Here is a 24819-nt window from a genome sequence, read left to right on the forward strand (position 1 = left end):
TGTCTGATTTAGCCTCCTGGTGTACCTCTGAGCCTGTGAGGGACTCCCGTGTTGCATTGGGGCTCAGCACTGAGCTCTGATGCAAGGAGTCAGCAAGGGACAGAGCAGGTATCCAAGATCTTTTAGTCTCCAAAGCCCAAGCCTATCATGTAAAGGCAGAAAGGCCCTCTGCGTTATTAGGAAGAAGGGAGAAGCTGAGTCAAAGACCCTTCTTTTACCTGCAATTTCTTAATTTTTAGGCCCAAGCCCTCACTGTCTCCTACAAACCACAGAACACTGGACAGACATGGCCCTGGGTGAACCCACTCCAGGGCCCTGGGTGAAATGAACTGGTTGCTGTGACCCCGATATGGTGAGGGGACCCAGGGACCTCTTTGATCTCTATTTGCTTGTCCTGGACTTTGTCTCACAAAGCAGCTTCTGGGAAAGGTTTATTGTCCCCAGGCCATCAAGACCTTTTGACCTGTTTTCTGGCCTCTGTAAAAGATGAGCTGAATCAACATTAAAATGTACCCTTGAAGTTTTCCTACATAGTATGGATCACCCTGTGGTAGGTTGGGCACAGTGCCAAGCACTAGTGCACCACAGTGATGAAACGGGAGTGCTTTGCTGTGTTCCGTGAGCTGATGCTTGGGAAAAGGAGCTGATGCAAGTCAAAGGAAGCTCAGTGAGCCAAAGCCCAGTGGTCAGAAGCTAAAGAGGAGCAGGTAAGAATGAAAGAGCAATAAAAATCTGGAAGGGGTGGAGCTCATCCCCACAGGGCTGAGAAGAAGGCTCCTGGAGGAGGTGCCTGGGAAACAGAGCTGAGCAGGAAGGGACCGGAGTGAAGCGGGGGGAGAGAAAAGCAGGTGGGTGAGTGTGAAGCCCACCAGTGCGCAATCTGGCCGGGGAGGGATGCAGGAGGTTGGCCAGCCAGGAAGGGGCTGCAGGAGGGCTCCAGGACATGTCTGGCCCATCTCACTCCATCTCCATCCACCGGACCCCAGCAGCAAGCTAACCTACCGGTCAGAACATGTTCCCTGGTGGTCAGTGCATCCCATAGTAAACAGTTGAGTGGCCTTAGAATATCATTAGCATATTACACTTTGATTTGGTTGAACGGCTGACTGGATGACTACACACTTAGCATATTAGCCTTTTATTGTATTTCCAACAGGGGTGATATTGCTTCAACTGGACAAAAATTGGTAGACAGAAGAAATCTTTTATTTCAAAGAGATGAATTCAGGTCCTTGAGAAAGACACTCATGGGCTGTAGATTATTAACATAGCTATCTCCTCAAAGGGACACAGGAAGGTTTAACAATTGCAAGCTTTTTTTAATTTTTTATTTATTTATTATTTTTTTTTTTAGTAAAATGCTCTAGGAGGGGACGTGTTGCCTGGAACAATCAATACATTTTTTCGGTAGCTTTGAGTTTTCGTAGGCGGGCCTCTAATGCGGGCCAGGGTTGGTCCTCCCAGGGCTACTGCCTCAAGCTGTTGGAAACCAAGCCAGAGTTTGGTCAGGTCACTTAATGCAGGGGGCTGGCTGGGATCCTAATGGATTTCTTTGCACTTCTCAATACAGCTAAAATGTTTAGGAGTTAAGCGTATTGATATATCCAATTTACATGGCAATGATTAAAAAAATAAGATGGATTGCTGGAGGGGGATGGAGGGGGAAAGTGACAAGAGTACAGTCTGTCACTACCACCTACTCCCATTAGAATGGGAGCTCCAGGAGGGAATTTGTCAGCCTGCCACGTGGTAGATGGGCAATAAATACTCCTAAAATAAATGATCAATATTCGCCAGGCACTTAGAACAAATGCTCCACAAGCGGGCAGCCCCCATGACTGTATTTTGGCCGGCAACCCGGGAGTTCTGGGCGGTGGAGCGGAGAGTGAGCGCCGGCCCGGCGGAGACGCTCTGGCCGCCCGGCGCCTCGGCTCTATGGCGGGTCCTCCGGGGGCGGCGGAAGCTCGGCTGAGCCCCGCGGGCCGCCGGAGCATGCGCAGAGTGGCGCCGGCGGGGATCGCTATGGCAGCGGCGTCTCCGTGGGCCTGGCCTTCGCGCTCGCGGCCCAGCCGGGCCCTCTCGGCAGCCTCCGGCCCGGCAGCTTCTCGGGCATGAGCTGGGCCCTTCGCTGTGGCCCGCTGCCGCGCCGCACCCGGGAACATGCCCCTGGCCGCCTACTGCTACCTGCGGGTCGTTGGTAGGGGCAGCTACGGGGAGGTGACGCTCGTGAGGCACCGGCGGGACGGCAGGCAGGTCGGCGGAGCTGGGGCCCATCAGGGGGCGGGGAACACGCAGGGGTTCGCCTGCTCTGTCCAAACGTTAGATCCCGGGGTGGTCTGCAGGGGACTCCCTCAGAGCCAGTGTCCCACTCCTCTGAGACTAGGCCATACCTTCCGTAATATGCACCCCGAACACCCCGTACTTCTCTTGTGAATTCATTGGTGTGCTTGATGTACACTTTCCCGGAGCAAACGTTCTCAGGACCTAACACAGCGCCTGGCAAATATTACCCCTTGAAGGACGGGCCCCATGCATATGACCTGGAGACTAGTGGGCATAATTAGACCTCATCCCATCACCTTTCTGCCAAACTTCTCCCACGGTCCCTATTGCAGTGAGGAGCACCACCAGCCAGCCAGTTTGCCATGCTGGGCACCTGGGAGTCATTGGTTCCCCTCTGCCCCTCACCATTGATTCTCCTCTTCCCCTCACCCCCATTCATTTGTCCACCAAGCAGGCAAGCTCTTCTCCATCTCCACTGGTACCACCCCAAGCCAGGACATCTTTATCTCCAGGGAAACGATTATCCAGGCCTCCCACTGGTCCGTCCCTCCTTCCACACGACTTGCTCTTCTCCAATCCATCCCTTTCATTGCAATCTTAGCGATTGCTCTGCAACTCAGGTGTAGTGTTACTCCTTTCCTTAAAGCACTTTATCTCAGCTTCAGGGTAAGGAGCCAGTTCTTTAGTGTGGTTTATAAAGAAGTTGACCATAGAATGTATTGTACAGGCTGGGACAAGTTTGAAACCGAAAGGAGGTGCCGTTAGTCACACCAACACCATGGGGCTGCCCCAGGCAAGCTTACAGATGCCCACCTAAGTATAAGAAGGCTCTCTCACCTACTCTTCCTTGGCTCAGGTGCTGGTTACTCTGCCTGGAACAAAAGCTCAGGCATAAGACAGTTAGTCAGTAGGCAAAGGTGTGTGTGTGAGCGAAGGAGTCATTGGTTTTTTTTGAGTTGAGGATAGCCCCTCACATTTGGGCAGATTACATTTTACAGAGCACAATTAGATATGTGTTTGTTGAATACTAACTGTGTGGTCTTTTGATTGATTGACGGTAGTTTATCAGGTGTGAGAGGATATTGATTTTTTTTTTTTTAAGTGGGAATAATTTTGTATGTTGAGGGTCAATGATTTTTAACCTTATTGGGCTATGGATCCCTTTGAAAACTTAATACAACCCGTGGATCCATTCTGTCTGAAGAATTTTTTTTGGTGACTACCCTGCTATTAGTCTGACCTATAAAAAGTACTATTAGTGAGAGCAGGGTTTTCCCCCCCTCAATTTTGTGCTTTTTGAATAATAAAATGATTAGGTGATTCGACAGGTTCTAGAACAGTGTTTCCCAAAGTGTGGAACGCTACCCCCAGGGGTGGGGATACGCGTTGCACCGGAGTTTGGGGGGGATATGCACTGCACCGTGCTTAGCTGCGCCTAATTCTACGTTCTCATGAGTACGAGGGGTACTCAGCGTTAGAAAATTATAGAAGGGGTACACATATGTCAAAAGTTTGGGAAACACTGCTCTAGAAGATTAATTTTGAGGACATTCAGGAGAGCGCTAAGTACTTCTGAACCTATAAAGCTGTATGTTTATTCGTGCATTGTAAAAACACGTGTTTTCTTTGTATCAATAGTATGTCATCAAAAAGCTGAACCTTCGAAATGCCTCCAGCAGAGAGCGGCGAGCTGCCGAACAAGAAGCCCAGCTCCTGTCCCAGCTGAAGCATCCCAACATCGTCACCTACAAGGAGTCCTGGGAGGGCGGGGACGGTCTGCTGTACATCGTCATGGGCTTCTGCGAGGGAGGTGACCTGTACCGGAAGCTCAAGGAGCAGAAAGGGCAGCTTCTGCCTGAGAGTCGGGTGGTGGAGTGGTTTGTCCAGATCGCCATGGCCCTGCAGGTACTGTCCAGACTCACGGAATCCTGGTTGCCCCAACGGGCCAGGGTGGACTTGAGGGAGATTCTTCCCAAAATGTGTACATGAGAAAAATGTATTTTTTTGAAAATCCATTTGTGAAGTGGACCCAGTTTCTCGTGTTGTAGCATTGGAATGTTTCTGAATGAGTGATATTCATATTGAAGTGGACATGGATTTCATGTCTAATTGGGGGAAAAGCCAATTCTCCATTCATTTAATATTTATACCAAAGTCCATTTTAAGGACCCTGAGTTGACAGAGAGCAAAGAATGATGTTGCTTGTTACCAGCTGGTCAGCTGTGTCATCCTGAGAGGTTGGGCTAATGGACATGCCGAAGCTGTTGGGTTTGGGCTTTCACCCTGTGACAGAGTGAGTGGAAATGTAAACATGTTTGTGGTTGAATATACACACATTCCGTAGCTAGACTGTTTCTGAAATACTCTGGATATGGGCAGACTTGTCCAGCATTAATTGACCTTGTGATCTAAATTCTAGGATACTCTCTCTAAATAAACATGAACTTGTTGTATTTGAAAATATTATTATTAAGCTGAAGATTCTATGAATTTGAGAGGAAAGTGCCTCTGACCTTGTAAAGTTGTTTTTTTCTCCTCAGTGGGAGTTTGTAAGCACTAAATGGTATAATGGTTAATGAACAATTATGAAGGGTACTGGAATTTAATGTTTTTACCTTTTTAAAAAACAGTTGTCTACCTTTAATATGTGCTGTAGTACACAGGTGTGTGGTGGGGGGCTGCTGAGCATTTGGGGAACCCCAGGTGCCCAGGATTTGCCTGTGCTAGGTACTCCTGTGAAATTCTCTTGAGCCCATCGGTGAACTTTTGAGGCCCCCGAGGTGGCCCAGGGGTCAGGGCCAGGTTCACTCAGCCAGGGACCATGGGGGAGCATGTGGCTTTTGTTGAGTCTGCAGACACGGTGGTTCTTGCAGTGGACATTGTGGGTGATGTCGTTCAGATCTTGCAGGTGGGAGCATGGGTTACCTAGTGCAGCTGCAGTCTGGGGCGTGGGCCCCTGCCCAGGCCCGGTGGAGTGGATTTCCACACCTTGGACTTGACCAGTGTATTCACCATCATGTACTTGCCCCAACCCGCTCTGCCCAGCACTGCCCACTCCACTGCCATTGCTGCCAGCACATTTGCTATTGCTGAGCTCACCCGTTTTATTTTATTTTAATGTATAATATATTTTAATTTCCTGATTTATTTTAGAGAGAGAAGAAGGGAGAGAGAAAGAGAGAGAGAAACACTGCCTTTTTGTACCACTTATTTATGCATTCATTGGTCGATTCTTGTATGTGCTCTGACCAGGGATCGAACATGCAACCTTGGCATTAGGGACAATGTTCTAACCAAATGAGCTACCTGGCTGGGGCAATTTTTTTACTTTGAAAAGTTGTAAGTCAGACTTTTTATTTAGAGACTATAAAACAATAGTGTTTTGATATGTAGATAACTATGGCACTTTAACTCATGTAATTATTAATGGTATATAAGAAGTCAGGAGTAAATAAGTAGGTAGGTATTTTTATACTTAGTGAAATTTTATTTCTCTTTTCAGTATTTACATGAAAAACACATCCTTCACCGAGATCTGAAAACTCAAAATGTCTTCCTAACGAGAACAAACATCATCAAAGTGGGTGACCTCGGAATTGCCCGGGTGTTAGAGAACCACTGTGACATGGCTAGCACTCTCATTGGCACACCCTACTATATGAGCCCCGAATTGTTCTCAAACAAGCCCTACAACTATAAGGTAGGACAGTATGCCAGCTCACCTTGTCTCTAGGACAGTATTCATAATTTAAAGCTCATCAAAATAGTTATGTCAAAGAATTCTCTGTGAATTGGTGTAAGGAAAATGTCATTTCTTTTTTAGGAGGAAAAATGTAAATGAGGCATTTTGATATTTAACCATTTACTATTTTTCTTTTCTAGTCTGATGTTTGGGCTCTGGGATGCTGTGCTTATGAAATGGCTACCCTCAAACATGCTTTCAATGCAAAAGACATGAATTCTTTAGTTTATCGGATTATTGAAGGAAAGGTAAAGAACATTCTGGAACTAATTGTTTTAAAAAGCAATGTTAATTTAATGCAGCATTGTAAGTTGCTACTGACAAATGTGAGTAATCGGTATTGTTGGTGGATAATTAAGAACCAGGGTCTCTTCTGTGGGGAAGGTTGAACTGAAGGAGAAGGAATTGATCATTTCTTAATAATTTGTAAAAGTGGCTTAATGGATCCAAGGAATTGGCTTTTTGAAAACCACTACATATAGCCACAGGATGTGCAGGTGCCCTAAGGGACTATTGGTAGCTTCTCCTAAGCAGCTTATGGTTAAACTAGAGGCCCGGTCATGGATTCATGCACCAGTGGGGTCCCTTGGCCTGGCCTGCGGGGATTGGGCTGTAACCGACTCTCCAACATCCCCTGAGGGGTCCCGGATTGTAAGAAGGCTTCTTGGGGGACACACCCTGGAATAGAGCTCCCTTCTCTCTGGTTCCGGGTGAATCACCTGGGAACTGCAACTGCCAAGTCACAGCAGCTGAGCAGCTCCTGTGTTGAGCGTCTACCCCCTGGTGGTCAGTGTACTTCTTAGCTACCGGTTGGACGGTCACTTAGGTATATATATATATATATATATATATATATATATATATATATATGGATGAGTCCCATTTAAAATGAGTCCATTCTTGCCTGGCTGGTGTGCTCAGTGGTTAGCATTGATCCTTGAACCAAGAGTTTCCTGGTTCGATGCCTAATCAGGGCACATGTCCAGGTTGCAGGCTCTATCCCCAGTAGGGGTTATGCAGGAGACAGCTGATCGATGTTTCTCTCTTTCCAATGTTTCTATCTCTCTCTCTCTCTCTCTCTCTCTAAAATCAATAAAAACCTCTTATAAATAATTAATTAAAATGAGCCCATTCTGTTTGAGCTTGTTCCTTTGATACTACTAGAGTGACCAACTTTATATGTTAGTTGCCCTCTGTAGTGTTAGGCATCCATATACCAACAAGTTTAAGGCGATAAGTGACCTACTGATTTAATTTAATCAAATTAAAATTAATTTTTAAATTTGAGAAATATTAAATTGTTTAGTATTTAAAAATTAGATATTTAAAAATACAAAAGAAGTAAAAATTTTCCATAATTATACTATTTAAAGAATCAAACAAGAAAGGAATGAAATTCCCCTCTCCTATCCATTTTAATCCCCTATAGATAACCATTGCCAACAATTTGGTGCATGGCCTTCCTGGCTTTGTCTTGTCTTATATAGCTATAACTCTAGATATATATATATGCACATATACACACATCTATAATAATAAAAGCATAATATGCTAATTAGACCAAACAACCTTCTAGATGAAGCTGTGGGGTGGGAGGGGGAGAGACAAGGAAGAGGCAGTTAGGGGCAATCAGCCAGGCAGGCAAACAGTTAGGGTTGATCAGACAGGCAGGCAAGTGGTTAGGGGCAATCAGGCAGGCAGTTAAGTGGTTACTGAGGCCAGATGCTGCTTTTTTTGAGAGGTTTAGGAAAATGAAGCAAGAGCCAAGATAGCTGCTCTTATGTAAAAACCAATGGAAACAGCTTGAGTGGGCTCAAAAGTTGGGTGGGTCAGGGCCTCAGGGAGTCACCAGGGTAAAGCAAACAGTGTGAGTGAGGTCGATGGAAACTCAGATATGAGGCCCACCTGCCAACTTTGTGGGAGGATGGCTCATCAAAGGAACAGTGGCCTTTGCCAGGACTTTTGTCTAGAAACTGCCCCTCCCAAGCTGTCACCCTGATGCCAACCATTCAGTTTCTCCCTGTATGTCCCTGGTGCCTTTCAAGCTGCTGCCCCAGTGCTGGAGCTCAGACAGAGAGTCTGAGTAAAGTCTCTGTGTGTGCCCTTTAAGTGGGACTCCAGCCAGGCCTCAATCCCTACTGATTTTTATAGCCAGAGGCTATGGCGACTCTCTTCCTGGCACTGGAACCCTGGGCTGGGGGCCTGGTCTGTGTCTGGAATCTATTGCTCCTCAGGAAGAACTCTGCAGCCGAACTATCCCTCCAGATTTTTAACCACCACACATTGGTATGGGACCAGCCAGTTCCACATCTCCTCCCCTCCTACCAGTCTCTATGTGGCTTCTTCTTAATTTCCTAGTTGTAGGACTTTTATTCAGCCAGATTTTAGGTGGTTCTGAATACTGGTTGTTTTGTAGGTTAGTTGTAATTTTACTGTGGCTGTGCCAGGATGTGAGTACCATGTTTACCTCTACTGCCATCTTGACAGGATGTCTCATGCCCTTATTTCTGAAGGAGGGAGAAATTAAATAGGAATGCTAGTTTGGAAGGATGTACTTTTACAACCTTACAACTTGCTGTTATAAGCAGGACATCAGTATGCTTCCTATAGACTAATACTGGTTATTTTATGCTTATGTGGATAATGGCTTAAAATAAATATTGGAAAACTCTCCATTTACTTTGCTTCACAAGATGATTAGTCATAATTGTAGTATTATTTCTTTTTGTAGCTGCCACCAATGCCGAAAGATTATAGCCCAGAGCTGGCAGAACTGATAAGGACAATGCTGAGCAAAAGGCCTGAAGAAAGACCCTCTGTAAGGAGCATCCTGAGGCAGCCTTACATAAAGCGCCAAATCTACTTCTTTTTGGAGGCCACAAAGGCGTAAGATAATTCCCTTGCAAGTAACTGGGTTATATAGATTGAATAAAAGAGGGTGGCTTCTATAATTTTAATGTGCAAGAATTTATGGTGAGTTCCTTTTAAACTGAAGTGAAATTGCATAATTAGAACATATGTTGAGTTTGCGTAATTGCTAAAATCAGAAATTGAGAGAACCATTTAGAGAATCACTTTAACATTCCTCAGAGGATTCTAAGACATATTGAGTATGATTCTTTTAAAAAGACATGTATTTTAGAAACCATATTAAAATGAGAGATTATCTAAGAAACCAATTACATTATTTACTATCCTATATAATAAAAGAGAAAAATGTAAATTGACTGTACCTCTATTAGGCTCTCCAGCCAATCAGGAGTGTGTATGCAAATTAACCCAACAAAGATGGCAGGTTAATTTACATACATAGGCACTGGGTAGAGAGCAGAGCAGGAGAGCTGGTGGAGAGTGGAGTGGCTTGGGGAACTTGACTCTCCAAGCCGCCAGATGAAGAGCAGAGAGGGAGAGCTGGCAGCTTGGAGGACTTGGCAGAACTAGAGGCCATGGGACGGAGACAGAACAGGAAGGAAAAACAGCGTGGGGAGCACCAGGAATTCTGGGAATAGTCATTCTGGTGGCAGCCCCAGCACTGGAAGTGGAAGCCCAGAGCGCAGGGAGCACTAGGAATGCTGGGAATCGTTCTGCTGGCAGATGGATCTCCTAGACACTAGAACAAAGTGAGCCTGGAGCAAGTTACTATTGTGGGTGGGGGATGGAGGGAAAGCAAAGGTGAGAGACATAAGTAAAATCAGAGTGTCTATGAAAAATGGAAGGTATCCTAAAACTTCCAGGAAATCTCCACCAATGAAGCAAAGGAAAAAAAGGCCTCTATTATTCTGTGAGCAACAAGCCAAACTGGGTTGGGGTCTCAGATAATTTGTTCATATGATTGCAAAGACGGAAGAAACTCCCAGATTGGAGAGGGCTTCCCTGAGAGCTCCCAGATTGGAGAGGGTGCAGGTCAGGCTGAGGGACCCACCCCTGTCCATGAATCTTTGTGCATCTGGTCCCTAGTATAATATAATAGTCACATCTAAACTATAGTGCTCAGATTTCTGAGACCTTCATAAGCTTCCCTCTCCACTCATGACTTCTCAAGATAAAAAGAAATATTTTTTATGACTTGCAGGTCCTACCTTCACTGAGCAGGTATCCCAGAATCTAAACCTTGAGGCTCAGCAAGGCCTTCCTGACCTCTGCTTTATGACGGGTTAAATTTGGGAGACCAGTCCCCCGGGATAAAGGACTACCTTTTTGTTTACTTTGTCTCTAATTTTCCACCAAACAGAACTTTGACCTCCAATCTCCAGTGCTGGTCTTCATGCTTCCCTTTAATTTTCCAGCGGCTTATCCCCATTGTAGAAACGTCACACTAGAACAGTGGGATATTATTTCTATATTTATTCTGCAAGTCAAGGCTGAGTATTATCAATCATTTTTACTCTCAAACTTGGCAAAGGAGTTGTGGTAGTATTTCAAACATATGAAACTTGAAGATGAAAATTATCCCGATACTTATATATGTGAGGCAATTTCTCAGATTTTGTTTTTAATCCCATCCAAGAGTATGTTTATCGATTTTAGAGGAAGTGGGGGAAGGAAGAAACAGAGAGAGACAGAGAGACAGAGAGACAGAGACAGACAGACATGGACCAGTTGCCTCCCATATGCACCTTGACCGGGGGTTGAACCTGCAACCTAGGTATGTGCCCTGATTGGGAATTGAACCCACAACCTTTTAGAACACGGACAATGCTCCAACCAGCTGAGCCAGGCAGCCAGGCAATTTCTCAAAGATTTTTATTTTAGAAAATGTTTGTATTTACAGAAAAGTTGGAGATAGTACAGAGACTTTCTGTATGCCTGCCATCCAGTTTCTCTCCTTAACATTACCATGGTACATTTGTTAGTACTAAGAACCCCCATCAGTACCTTACTGTCACCTAAACAAACTCCAGACTTGCGTCAGCTTTCCCCCGTTTTTCCACTAATGCCCTTTTTCTGTTTCAGGATCCAATCCAGGATGTCATATTATTGTACATGTAGTCCTCATGTCTCCTTAGTTAGGTTGGGTTTGGGATAATTTTCATTTTCCTTGTTTTTCATGACCTTGATTGTTTTAGAGGAGTACTGGTCAAGTGTTTTGTAGAATTACCTCTGGTTTTTAAAAGACTGTTCTCTATAAATTAAACAATTCTGCAAGGGAATATTAAACATACACACATTTTCTTATATATTTGTCATCTTCAATATATTGATAATTTAATGAAAAAAACTTTTCATCTTCATTATATCGATAACTTTTTCTTTTCTTCCTCATAAAGAAAAACCTCCAAAAATAATATTAAAAATGGTGACTCTAAATCCAAGCCTGTTTCTTCAGTGGTTTCTGGAAAGGCTGAATCCAATCATGAAGTAGTCCCTCCCCAACCACAGCCTGCTGAGGGCTCCAAGACATATGTAATGGTATGTTTCTTTTTAAAAGGATACATGCTTTAGAAACTGTATTAAAATGATAGATTATATAAATAAGTTACTTTGTGTTAAGTGATTAGGCTTTACTGGAGATTCTGTTGTGTAATTAATTGTGTATTATAGAGAAAGAATGCTGGTGAAGGTGATTTCGTTTAGCTCACTTTATTCAAAGTGGGCTGTCAAACTTCATGAAGTCAGTGCTATAATAACTTTATTCTAAGAATGTATTTTATTGAGGTGAAATTTATATAACAAAGTTAACCATTTAAAAAAAAATATATTTATTCATACTATTACATGTGTCCCTCTTTTCCCTCCATTAACCCCTTATAGCAAAGTTAACCATTTTAAAGTGAACAATTAATTGCATTCAGTACATTCACAGTATTGTGGAACCATCACCTCTTATCTAGTTCCAAAACGTCTTCACGTCACTCCAAAGGAAAGCCCATACTTATTAAATAGTTATCTCCATTCCTATCCAGCCCCTGAAAACCACCACCAATGTGTTTTCTGAGTTTTATGGGTTTGCCTATTCTAGATATTTCATATAAATACAATATGTGACCTTTTGTGTCTTAGCTTCTTTCACTTAACAATGTTTTTGAGGTACATCCATATAGCATGTATCAATATTTCATTTATATATGCATGTGAATAATACCCCATTGTATGTATATACCACAATTTGTTTATCCAATTATTCATTGATAAGACATTGGGTGGTTTTCACCTTTTGGCTATTGTTATGAACATTTGTGTACAATTCTTTTTTTTTTCTTAGTGATTAATTCTTAAATTTTATTGATTTAGGAGAGAGAGAACATCAATTTGTTGTTCTATTTATTTATGCATTCTTGGTTGGTTCTTGTATGTGCCCTACCTGGGGATCAAACCTGAAACTTTGGTGTAGTGGGACGATGCTCTAACTAATTGAGCTACCTGGCCAGGGCCTGTTTTCAGTTCTTTTAGGTATATGCCTAGGACTGGAAATTTGGTAATTCTATCTTTAACTTTTTAAATATACATATATATGTTTTTATTGATTTCAGAGTGGGAGGGAGAAGGAAAAAGAGATAGAAACATCAATGATAAGAGAGAATCATTGATCGGCTGACTCTTCCATGTCCCCCACTAGGGGTCAAGCCCGCAACCCAGGCATGTGCCCTGACTGGGAATCAAACCGAGACCTCCTGGTTCATGGGTTGATCTTCAGCCACTGAACCACACTGACTGGGAGAGCCATTTTTTTTTATTTTATATTTTTTAAATATATTTTATTGATTTTTTTACAGAGAGGAAGGGAGGGAGATAGAGAGCTAGAAACGTCGATGAGAGAGAAACATCGACCAGCTGCCTCTTGCACACTTCCAGGGATGTGCCCGCAGCCAATGTACATGCCCCTGACCGGAATCGAACCTGGCACCTTTCAGTCCGCAGACCGACGCTCTACCATTGAGCCCAACCCGTTTCGGCTGGGAGAGCCATTTTTAAGTGTACCATTTAGTAGCCTTAATTATATTCTCAGTGTTGTGCAACCATCACCACTATCTCCCAAAACACTTTCATCATTCCAAACAGAAACTGTAACCATTAAGCACTAACTCTACATTTCCCCCCACTCCCAGGCCTTGTTAACCTCTATGAATTTGCCTGTTCTAAATATCTTATATAAGTAGAACCATGCCATATTTATTCTTTTGTGTCTGACTTATTTCACTTAGCATGTTTTCAAGGACTATACACGTTGTAACATGTATCAGAACTTCATTCCTTTCTATGGCTTTATAATGTTCCACTGTATGTATACCACATTTTGTTTATCCATTCATCTGCTAGTAGACATTTGGGTCTTTCCCACCTTTTGGTCATCCTGACTAATGGTGCTATAAACATTGGTGCACAAATACCTGTTTGAGTTCCTACTTTCAGAACTTTGGGATATATACCTAGGAGTGGGATTGCTGGGTCATCAGGTAATCCTACGTTTAACTTGTAAGGAACCTGTTGTTCCATTTTGAGTTAATTTGTTTATATGGTGCGAAGAGTGCTGTAATAACTTGGAAGCATTTCACTTAGGATGAAGACAAAGGTTTATCCCAGGGGAAACACATAGTCATTGACCCCCTGAAGACACCTGCAAGTCTGAAAGACCACACCTGCAAAGCAGACATGAGCAATACCACAGAATCACTAGCTACCATCAGCAGAGTGAACATTGACATCTTACCTGCAGAAAGGAACTTGAGCGACGGGTTAGTTCAAGAGAATCAGCCAAGATGCAGAAATGCCTCTAATGAGCTAGAAGGTAATATTTCTCAAGTGAAGGAGAGGCTGCAGGATAACACTAAGTCCAGCACTCGACCTGGAAACCTAATTTCTCCGTGCTCCGCTAACAGTGTCACTGGGGAAAGGAGAGAGAAGCCTCTGCAGCCCCCAAACAAAGACCAAAAGCCGAAGGCCCAGGTGAGCGGTGTGCATGGTGTTCATCTCAGAGAGGAGACTGGGAAGTGCGGTTACAGAGGTGTGGGTTGTGTTTGTTTGTATCCTAGTTGTGGTTTTAGGAAGATCAGCTCTTAGTGTTCCAGTTTAAACATAATGGAAACCAAAGGATGAGAGCCAAGGGATTCTTAGGTGCCTTAGGTGCCCTGGCATAAGGTACTTGGTGGAAGCATGCTATTTATATGTGTTTTTTTCCTATTTCAGTATCATCATTCTTCCTTAGTCCTCCAAGTGGATGATAGGTAGTTCCAACACTTAGTTAATATTACATTTATTCTTGCTTTTGAAAAGTTAGTGAAATGGAAGGAAGGAAGAAAGGGAGGGAGGGAGGGAGGGAGGGAGGAAGGAAGTTTCTGATTTCTTAAGGAATAAAAACATATTTTATATGTTGAAACCAAAGGAGAAGGAAGAAGAGAAGATAAGAAAAAAAATAAAAGTAACAAAAAAGAAAAGGAACAGAAGGATTTGATAACCATGCTTCATCTAATTTAGGTTTCTTTCCAAGTTCAAGGAACAGAAACATTTACCTCATGCTTCAGAATTTTATCAATCGTTGTTTATTATCTTGGTCATCTTGTTCAGCTTATATATTATGTAATGATATTGTAAAATCTAATCATTTACTAAATTTTATACATAAAATTTATATACATAAATAAGTAAAGTAAAAATACATATGTTAAAAAAAAAAAAAAAAAGAGTGGACCTTAGAAAAGAGAGAGACTATTCTAAGTACATTTAGTGGTCATCTTCTACTTGAAATTGGAAAGAAACCTAAATTAGATGAAGCATGGTTATAGCTGAGGATTAGAAAGAAAACTAGAACATTTAATTAACTTTACTCTTTTTGTATAAAATATTTCATAAATAGATTTAATAGGTATATTGACTATATTTTTATAATCTATGCTATATATATTTGAATTTGATACATTATATATTTTACTTAACATTTATGTAACAAAACTTTTATACATTTATATTCAGATGATTTTAATAAAGTTTTGTTTTTATGGAAAAGAACAAGTATAATACTTTTATCATTTAAAGGCATTGGATTAAACCAAAATATAGTCTTAAGCTTTCTCTGGACACTGGAATCCTTATAGATAAAGTTGTGTGTGTCTTACTTGTTCTGCTTGACTGTCAAATTAAATTCAAGTTCCCTTTATTAAAAAATACTTTTTTATTGATTTCAGAGAGGAAGGGAGAAGGAGAGAGAGATAGAAACATAAATGATGTGAAGATGTGAAAGAATAATCGATCGGTACCTCCTACATGCCCCCACTGGGAATTGAGCCTGCAACCTGGGCATGTGCCCTGACTGGGAATCGAACCATGACCTCCTGGTTCATAGGTCCACTCTCAACCACTGAGCCACGCCAGCCAGGCTTTTATAAAAAATCTTAAAGAGCCAAAGCCAGTTTGGCTCAGTGGTAGAGCGTCGGTCTGTGGACTGAAAGGTCCCAGGTTCGATTCCGGTCAAGGGCATGTACATTGGTTGCGGACACATCCCCGGTAGGGGGTGTGCAAGAGGCAGCTGGTAGATGTTTCTCTCTCTTCGACTTTTCTAGCTCTCTATCTCTCTCCCTTTCTCTCTGTAAAAAATCAATAAAAATATATTAAAAAAAAAAAAAAATCTTAAAGAGTGGACCTATTGCCGAAACCGGTTTGGCTCAGTGGACAGAGCATCGGTCTGTGGACTGAAGGGTCCCAGGTTTGATTCCGGTCAAGGGCATGTACCTTGGTTGCGGGCACATCCCCAGTGGGGTGTGTGCAAGAGGCAGCTGATCGATGTTTCTAACTCTCTATCCCTCTCTCTTCCTTTCTGTAAAAAATCAATAAAATATATTTTAAAAATAAATAAGTAAAATAAAATACATATGTTAAAAAAAAAAGAGTGGACCTATGAACCATCCATTTGATACCATTGTAAATGGAATTGTTTTCTTAATTTCATTTTCATAGTGTTCATTGCTTGTGTATAGAAATACAGATTTTTGTATATTAATGTTATACCACGCAGCCTTACTGAACCCCTTATTGGTTCTAATAATTATTTTATAATGGATGCCTTACGATTTTCTGAATATAAGATCATGTTGTCTGTGAGCAGAGTAGTTTTACTTCTTCCTTTCCAATCTGGATTGTTTTTATTTCTTTTTCTTGCCTAATTGCTCTGGCTGGAACCTCTACTACAGTGTGTAAATAGAAGTGTTGAGCAGGAACATCCTTGTTTTATTCCTGATCAAATTAATTTGCTATATAAGGCTTTTTTAAAAAGCATATCTTAAATATGTTTTTATTGATTTTTAGAGTGAGAGGAAGGGAGAGGGATATATAGAGAGAAACACTGATGAGAGAGAAACATAATTGATTGGCTGCCTCCTGTTGGGGATTGAGCCCACAATCTAGGCATGTGCCCTACCTGGGAATCGAATCCCTCAACCACTGACCCACACCAGCCGGGCTTACATCAGAGTTTTAGAGCAGATTTTTTGTTTGAGAGAATTTTATGTCTAGCATTTCCTTTTTTTGTGTTACTATTTTTAAAAGTAGAACTTTTTTTTCCAAGACCAATTGGATTTCATGGAGAAATCACCTAAGTCATTTATTCTGTCACTCTTATACTGGTATAAGCTTCATTTTGAACAGCCTAATGCTTACTACCAGCAGAGAAACATTTACCTCATGCTTCAGAATTATATCAATCGTTGTTTATTATCTTGGTCATCTTGTTCAGCTTATATATTATGTAATAATATTGTAAAATCTAATCATTCACTAAATTTTATACATAATGTTAGGTGTACTCTTGAAAGAATAAATTTAACAAATTATTATCTAGGAGTCATTATTTTGTATTTGTTAGAGGATATGAATTTTAGATGATATCTTAATGATAATGACTCTTAGAAGCAATTTCACCTTGTATTAATACTATGTTAATTTTTCTTCCTAAAAATGTACTAAATAGGCTCTTGATAAAAATTGTTGAAAAAAATTGTTGATTGAATCATATTCAATTATTTGAAAACCTAGATATTTTTATATTTAAAACTTGTTTGAAAAATTTAAGTATCTACTTTATTTTATTTTTAATCCTCACCCTAGGATATTTTTTCTTCTCCTCCCCTCACCCCCATTAGGGAGAGTAGAAGAGAGGAAAAGATAGAGAGAAACATCAATGGGAGAGAAACACACTGATTGGTTGCCTCTTGCACATGCCCTGACCAGGACCAAGGTACGAGCCCTTGACCAGAATTGAACCTGGGACCCTTTGGTCTGCAGGCTGACACTATCCACTGAGCCAAACCAGCTAGGGCTTAAATATCTATTTTAATGTTTGGTATGAAATTTGTTTCTAAAATAGCTACCTTATAAAATGTTAAGTCCTTACCCTGGCCAGGGTGGCTCAGCTCGTTGAACATTATCTATGCACTAAAAGATGGTGGGTGTGATTCCTGGCAGGGCACATTCTCGGGTTTCAGGTAGACAGATGTTTTCTCCTTTCTTCCCTCCCTCCTCTTCTCTCTAAAATCAATAAAAATAAAATATGTCCTCAGGTGAGGATTTTAAAAAACAAATAAATAAAAAAGGACTAAGCCTTTGGTGAACTTTATATAACTTAAAAGGCAATTTATTTTACCATTACTACTGCTCATAGTAGCTCTGATTTTTTTTTTTTTTAAGTATTTAATGTGCTAAGTACTTTAGTTCTAAGTACTTTAGTGCACTGTATTTCCTAATTCTTCAACAGTCATACAAATGTGAGTGAAGTATTTTATCCAATTATATATGGATGAAGAAACTGAGGTTCAGGAAGATTAAATTTCTCAGATATGACTCCATCTAACTCCAAATTCAATGTTCTTTTCATGGTGATTTAAAGGCATTTTTCATGGTGCATCTAAATTACTCGTGTTTACTTGGGAATTATATATATATTGAATTGGATTTCATTTAAAATATTTCTTAGTTTTCTGAATATTAGCAGTTTTAGGTTAATAACAATATGAATAATTAAAATAATTATATTTTTAATTTGGGAAAAGAGAAAAAAGCTAGAAAATATGGATAACTGATTTTAGCATTTTTTCTAGTCTATAAACACTGTAAATAAACATTTATTTTGAGAAAAACAACTTTTCGTTTTCATTTATAATTTCAAAAGTAGGTATAGAGGGTTTGGCTGGTTGGAAATTCAAAAGACTATTTTATTATTTTGTATGTATTTGTGTGTATTTTTTAAGGATCAAGTTGCTGGTGAGTGGAGTATAGAAGAACAGGACAGAATCCACCCAGGGTTACAGCCACACAGCTCTGGGTCTGAGCCTTCCCTGTCTCGACAGCGACGGCAGAAGAAAAGAGAACAGATTGAACACAGTGGAGAGAAAAGACAGGTTGGATGAGATCTCTTGACTAAGTCATTGTGCTGCTGCTGGGGAAATATATTTTAGGAAGCTCAGGTTCTACTTAGAATGATTAGCAGTTGCCAATAGGTACACAAGAAATGCAAGGAACATTGGGGGGGGCGGTTACAAGGTCAAGATAGTAGTTTTTCAAATGTCGATAATTTGGAAGCAGAGTAAAGATTTTGTCTTTTCCAGCAAAGATGGACAGATTAAGAGTTAAAGAAACAGGCTAATGAGTACCTCTGATACTCCCTGTTATATTGATGAGTATTTTCTTCCTCATCTTCTATATAAAATCAGTTGACATCTCTTTTTTTTTTCCCCCTTTAATTGAGATATTACACCATTCCTTGAAGTAACATTCATAGGCACACTCTAATAATACTTCACTTTAGGCAAAATTTCTTTCCCTGAAAATTCAGTGTTTTATAGTTTTTGAGAGCAAATTACTGCTAAAATATGTAAGAAACTAATAGGGGTACTTTGAAGGTGGGTTGTCATTATCATATGAAACTGATAATTTCCCCCTCTTTTAAAAATATTTAAGTTCCGGGAGGCTCTGCCTCAACTTTTGCCTCTTCTTCCTGCTGTTGGAAAAGTGGAAGCCACATCAACCCCAAAGGATGCTGAAAACCAAAACAGAGTGATCCCTGAGTCTGTGAGCAGTTCCAGGAGCAGTGAGATGCCATCATCAAAGGTTTCCGGGGGGTATATGTTGGATTAAAAAAAAAAAAAGTATAAAGCTTTTTGGCTATGAAATCCTGCATATATTGTGAAGTTTGTATTAAAATATCTTAGCCCTACTTTAAGCACTGTGAGGAATAGATATGTGATTCTTAGTAGAAGCTCTGATTGAAGTGGACAGATTCTAAAGTTCCAGAGATGGTCACTTATGGTTTACTAGGAGACCAAGTAGATTCTGAATGGAGGAAATGCAAAATTCCCCAATTGTCCTTCCAAAAACGAGTACAGTACTTCCTAGGAATGGGGCTGCTGTGATCGGTCCTAGCTGGTAGCTGTAACCGATGCAGACTGGTCTCAATGGACATTCCTTTAAGGCCTGGCAAGGGCTTTCCTATAGGGCTGCATGACACTTCATGCATCGTAGGTATTGTAAGAATATTGAGTAGAAATGGACATAATTCTGACTTTCTTTAAAAGGACCGGCCATTATCAGCAAGAGAGAGGAGGCGACTAAAGCAGTCACAGGAAGAGAGATTCCCCTCAGGTAAAGTTGTTCTCTTTTCTTCGTCTTTTGGAGGTTTGACTCGTGGACATAAGTATTGGTTCTGATAGTGAGGTGTTAAGAATTTTCAAGCAATAGTAATACATTTTGGAAACTGATTTGAAAGAAATTCTGAAATTCCTTAGTCAAGCCTTTAAAAACAATTCGGCATAGAAGAGAATTTTAAAAAGAGAGCAAGACGGCTTTGAGTGGCAGTAATGCCTGGAAGGTTAGACAGGAAATCGAGTGTTCAGTTTGTTTCCATGTTCAGAGTCTGCTGGTCATAGAAGTGCTGTTTTCTCAGGAACAGAGAGAGAAAACTTGGAGAATGGTGGTGCTTAGGGCTACGTGCTGTAATTATTTCTGTTACTATTAACTAAAGACAATACTGGCAGTTTCCATTTATTGATTGCTAATTAAGTTGCATGCACTATGGTAAACATTTTAAGGGCATTATCTCAATTTATATTTACAGTAACTGTCAAAAGTAGTCAGCATTATCCCATTTTGCAGCTGAGGCTCAGAGTGGTTGAGTATCTTGCTTAAGGTCACAGAGCTGGTAGGCCTAGAGCTCAACTTTGAACTGAAGTGTCAGGTAACAGAGTGATGATGATCCGCTGTCAGCGTTACTTCTGGGTTGGCCCTCCTGGGTTATCTCCCATACCCAGGGCCCTCTTCTGTTGAGGCCAGCCCATCGCAAACCACTGCTGGGGATGGTCACTTTTTCAGGCCCTCCAATGAGGAGAGCTTCTCTGAGTGCTCCGGGGCCAGGACAGCCACAAGAGGAAGGCCAGCTCACCCCTGCTCCATGGTTGTCTTCTGACCGAAGCTGTGTTCAGGTACATTACTTAGCTCGAAGGAGAACAGGTGGACATGTCTACACCTAGCAAGCCTAATACGTTGTATCGTAAATCAGCGAGTGAGATACAAGATGCCTTAATGAGCCAATTAATTAGGAGTCATTTATTGCATACAGCCCAGAGGGAGGTGTTTCTTTCAAATCTTTGAGCAAACAAATAGAGGAAGTTCTCTCTTACTTATACCTTTCAGACACTCTGTCTGCAGATTTTACAAAGGGCTCTGTGTGAGTTATTGTTACAAATATTTTGTAATCTTGGATATATAAAGAATAAACATTTGGCATAAGAATATGGGAATTATTATCAGTATTCGTCCATTATGTTAGATGGCTAGCTTGCAAGGTCAGGCAGTTAAGTTTTTATGTTGTTCTATTATTCAAACTAAAACAGTTATTCTACAGAATAAGAGGCTGTCTAAAAATGACATAGTTTACAGAACAAAGGACTATCTAACAATAGCAGAGAATTTAAAACAGTTTTTATACAAGATGGAGGTGCTGTGCTTCAAATATAGTAAACTTCATAAATACCAGCTCCATGGCAAGATTTGTTTCCTTAACAATATTCTGTGATTTAGTTGTTTCACTAATTGAGATGGTCCTTTCCATTTTCCAAAGTTGTAAGGTTTGTGTGTAATTATCTCACATATGAACAAACTGAGGTTGCTTTTACTTAGGTGGCATTCTATCCAGCTTAAAATGCCAGTATCCCTTATGGTACCAGCCCTCTGCTTAGGAGTTGGAACACCAGAATTGTTTGTCCACTCTTGTCTGGAAAGGAAATGTCTTCATAACTGAGACTTTCCAGGGCCGTGATGTTTGCTCAGACTTCACTTATGAATTTCATGGGTGAACTAGGACATGATTTAGGTAAAATAACTTCAATTTTTATATTCATTAGTTTCTCCTGTTAAATTGGACATCAGTGCACAATGTAACTAGACATTGCATCTAAGACTTTTCCATTTATTGCATTCTGGTTGTGTTGTCATGTGGAATTTTGTTTTCCCAAACATTAATAGAAAAGGAAACTTACCCATTGTTTCTCTGAGGAGGAGTTAAGTTCTTCTACAAGTTCAACTGACAAATCAGATGGGGATTCCAGGGAAGGGTAAGTTCTATTTTTCTCTCTCTTCATAAAGTATTTCTATTTGAATTAACCCTAAGTGTATATTTATAGTAGTAGTCAGACCTGTAGTATTGTCATTGCTAACATTATAAATGGTTTTTTATATATGCTAGCACTAAAAATATCTCTTTTAATGAGCACATCTGATTTTCATTGAGAATTTTACAAATGTTTTCTAATGTTTTTTGGACCCCCTCCTGCCTTCTAGAGAATTCCAGTTATATTATTAATTATTTAAAGCTGTCCCATAGCTCACCAATGGTATTAATATTTTTAGACTTCTTTTGTTTCATTTTGTATAGATTCTGTTTGCGATATTGTTGAATTATTCTAGCCTTTCTTCTATGGTGTCTGATATGTTAATCCCATCCAGTGTATTTAACATATTGTGCTTTTCTTTTCTTTTTTTTAAAATATATTTTATTTATTTTTTACAGAGAGGAAGAGAGAGGGATAGAGAGTTAGAAACATCGATGAGAGAGAATCATCGATCAGCTGCCTCTTGCACACCCCCTACTGGGGATATGCCCGCAACCAAGGTACCTGCCCTTGACCGGAATCGAACCCTGGACCTTTCAGTCCGCAGGCTGATGCTCTCTCCATTGAGCCAAACCAGTTTCGGCCATATTGTGCTTTTCATTTCTAATGTTCACTTTGGGTTTTGTTTTTTTTTTATCCTCATCTGAGGATATGTTATTTATTTATTTTGAAGCGAGAGAGAGAGAGAGAGAGAGAGAGAGAGAGAGACAGACAGACAGACAGACAGACAGACAGACAGACATGGATCAGTTGCCTCCTGTATGTGTCCTGACTGGGATTAAATCCAAAACCTAGGTATGTGCCCTGACCAGGAATGGAACCAGTGATCCTTTGGTGCACAGGATGATACTCCAACCAACTGAGCCACACTGACCAGGGCTAATTTGGGTCTTTTTAAATATTTTCCATGCCTCTCCTTAATATTTAATACTTTTATTTACTTTGGACATATGGAACATATTTATAATGACTTTATAGTTAATTACTTATAATAACTAATTATTTATTTACTAATTCTATCAATTTTGGGTCTTTTTCTATTACCTGCTTCTTTTCTTTTCACAAATGTGTGCTATTTTCTTGCTTTGCATGTTTGTTATTTTTGACTGGATTCCAGACATTGCCAATTTTCTCTCATTAGAACATGGTATTTTTATATTTCTTTAAATATTCTTGAGCTTTGTACTTGAATGCAGTTAAGTTATTTAGAGATAGTTGGGCAGAACTTGTAGAATTCTGGGGCTTCCTCTTTCCGGCTTTCCCCTTTCCAAGATTCCTCTCTCTCTCTAGTGGCAGTGGCTGTCTTAAACTGTGTCCTTTGGTTCTGCAGGCCAGAAAGACTGGGTTTTCTGTTGTACGTTAGCACCACGGCCTTCCCTTAGGGTAAAAGGTGTTGGCTTCCCTCCAGAATCTGCTCGCAGATTTTGTACATTCTCTAGTGCCTTCCTATAGTTGGCTTCTGTGTTATGTTCAACCTTTATGCTTGTTACCTGTGGAAGGGTCTGTCTGCAGGAGCTTGCTTGGCCATTGGGAAGCAGAACTTCCTAAAGGTTATTTGGCATCTTATTTATTTATTTATTTTTAAAATTCTTGTTTAAAGTATTATATATAGTATTACATATGTCTACTTCCCCCCATTAATTCTCCCCGGCCACCCCACCCTTGACATCTCATTTTCTAATGAAAGCTTTTCATGAAGCTAATTTAATAATAATAAGGGGAATTTCTTTTTTCTAGGAAAGGTCAATCAAGTGAAATGAGTGATTTGGTACAACTGATGACTCAGACCCTAAAATTGGACTCTAAAGAGAGCTGTGAGGATCTCCCATTGCCTGATCCAGTGTCAGAATTTAAACTTCATCGAAAGTATCGGGACACACTGATACTTCATGGGAAAGCTGCAGAACAGGCAGAGGAACTCCATTTTAAAGAGCTACCTTTAGGTGATCAGTTTATTCTCTTACAGCAAACTGGAGAGCAGGTTTATTGGAGAAATGTGTCAAACCAAGGAGCAGCTAATGCTTGCAAATGGTTTTGTCTTTTTATTCTTTCATTTGGATATCTCCATAAAAGGTATATCTTGTTTTACGTAACAGTTGTGTTCCTGAAAAGTTGCATGAAAATTGATTTTTAAAAATAAGTGTAAATAAATACGTGTTTGGAATTTTTCACATGGATTCTCTTCAAATTAGACAGTTGTGTATTTTAAGTTTAGGAAGTATTAATAAGACACAAGGCATACATTCATATATAGTCATACCTTGTTTTATTGTGCTTCACTTTATTACACTTTGCAGATATGGAGTTTTTTACAAATTGAAGGTTTGTGGCAATCTTGCACTGAGCAAGTCTATTGATGCCATTTTTTTCGACAGGCTCAGTAGATGGTTAGCAATTTTAGCAATAAAGTATTTTTAAATTAAGGTATACACATTGATTTTTTATTTTTAATAATTTTTACTGATTTCAGAGAGGAAGGGATGGGGAGAGAGAGATAGAAACATCAATGATGAGAGGGAATCATTGATCAGCTGCCTCCTGCACTCCCCACACTGGGGATCAAGCCTGCAACCTGGGTATGTGCCCTTGGCCAGAATAAAACCTGGGACCCTTGAGTCCATAGACCGATGCTCTATCCACTGAGCCAAACCGGCTATGATTTTTTAAAACTTGATTCCTATTACATACTTCATTGACCACAGTATAGTGTAAACATAACTTTTACATGCACTGGGAAAACAAAAAATGTGTGTGACAAACCTGCAATATCTCTGAAGTATGCCTATATACATTTTAGTCATTGAAAATACGTGAAGTCATTAAACTAGACTCTTGTCAAAATGAAAAAGATCTTAACATGACAAGATTTTAAAAAAACAACACATTGCATTCTTCTTGCTGCCATCGTGAAAGTACTCATTTTCCCCTGTCTTTGTTGTTACTTTTAAGCTATCATTCCAGGTTCTGAAAAGATCAGAAGAATAGTTGAAATCTTGAGAGCTGATGTAATCCAGGGCCTGGGGATTCAGCTTTTAGAGCAGGTGTATGATCTTTTGGAAGAGGAGGATGAATTAAAAAGAGAGGTGAGTGTCCTATTACGATTCATTAACAGTAGCAAAATTACAGTTATGAAGTAGCAACGAAAGTAATTTTATGGTTGGAGGTCACCACCACATGAGGAACTGTATTAAAGGGCCGCAGCATTAG

The 24819-nt window shown here is 40.4% G+C and overlaps 1 protein-coding gene across 1 annotated transcript in view; it reads left to right on the plus strand.

The window, feature by feature from the left end:
* Window positions 1-1992: 1992 nt before the first annotated feature.
* NEK4 (NIMA related kinase 4) overlaps window positions 1993-24819 on the plus strand; it is a 30689-nt gene continuing 7862 nt past the window's right edge. The window contains exons 1-14 of the mRNA XM_084902951.1: window positions 1993-2253; window positions 3922-4188; window positions 5786-5983; window positions 6166-6273; window positions 8757-8911; window positions 11293-11434; window positions 13523-13909; window positions 18199-18348; window positions 18908-19057; window positions 19522-19588; window positions 20315-20424; window positions 21467-21555; window positions 23350-23555; window positions 24562-24695. Coding sequence (XP_084759077.1) covers window positions 2161-2253; window positions 3922-4188; window positions 5786-5983; window positions 6166-6273; window positions 8757-8911; window positions 11293-11434; window positions 13523-13909; window positions 18199-18348; window positions 18908-19057; window positions 19522-19588; window positions 20315-20424; window positions 21467-21555; window positions 23350-23555; window positions 24562-24695 — 2256 coding nt within the window. The 5' untranslated portion in view covers window positions 1993-2160. The remainder of the gene's footprint in view (window positions 2254-3921; window positions 4189-5785; window positions 5984-6165; window positions 6274-8756; window positions 8912-11292; window positions 11435-13522; window positions 13910-18198; window positions 18349-18907; window positions 19058-19521; window positions 19589-20314; window positions 20425-21466; window positions 21556-23349; window positions 23556-24561; window positions 24696-24819) is intronic.

This window comes from Pipistrellus hanaki, assembly GCF_964339955.1.
Source record: "Pipistrellus hanaki genome assembly, chromosome: 13".
Taxonomy (NCBI): Eukaryota; Metazoa; Chordata; class Mammalia; order Chiroptera; family Vespertilionidae; genus Pipistrellus; species Pipistrellus hanaki.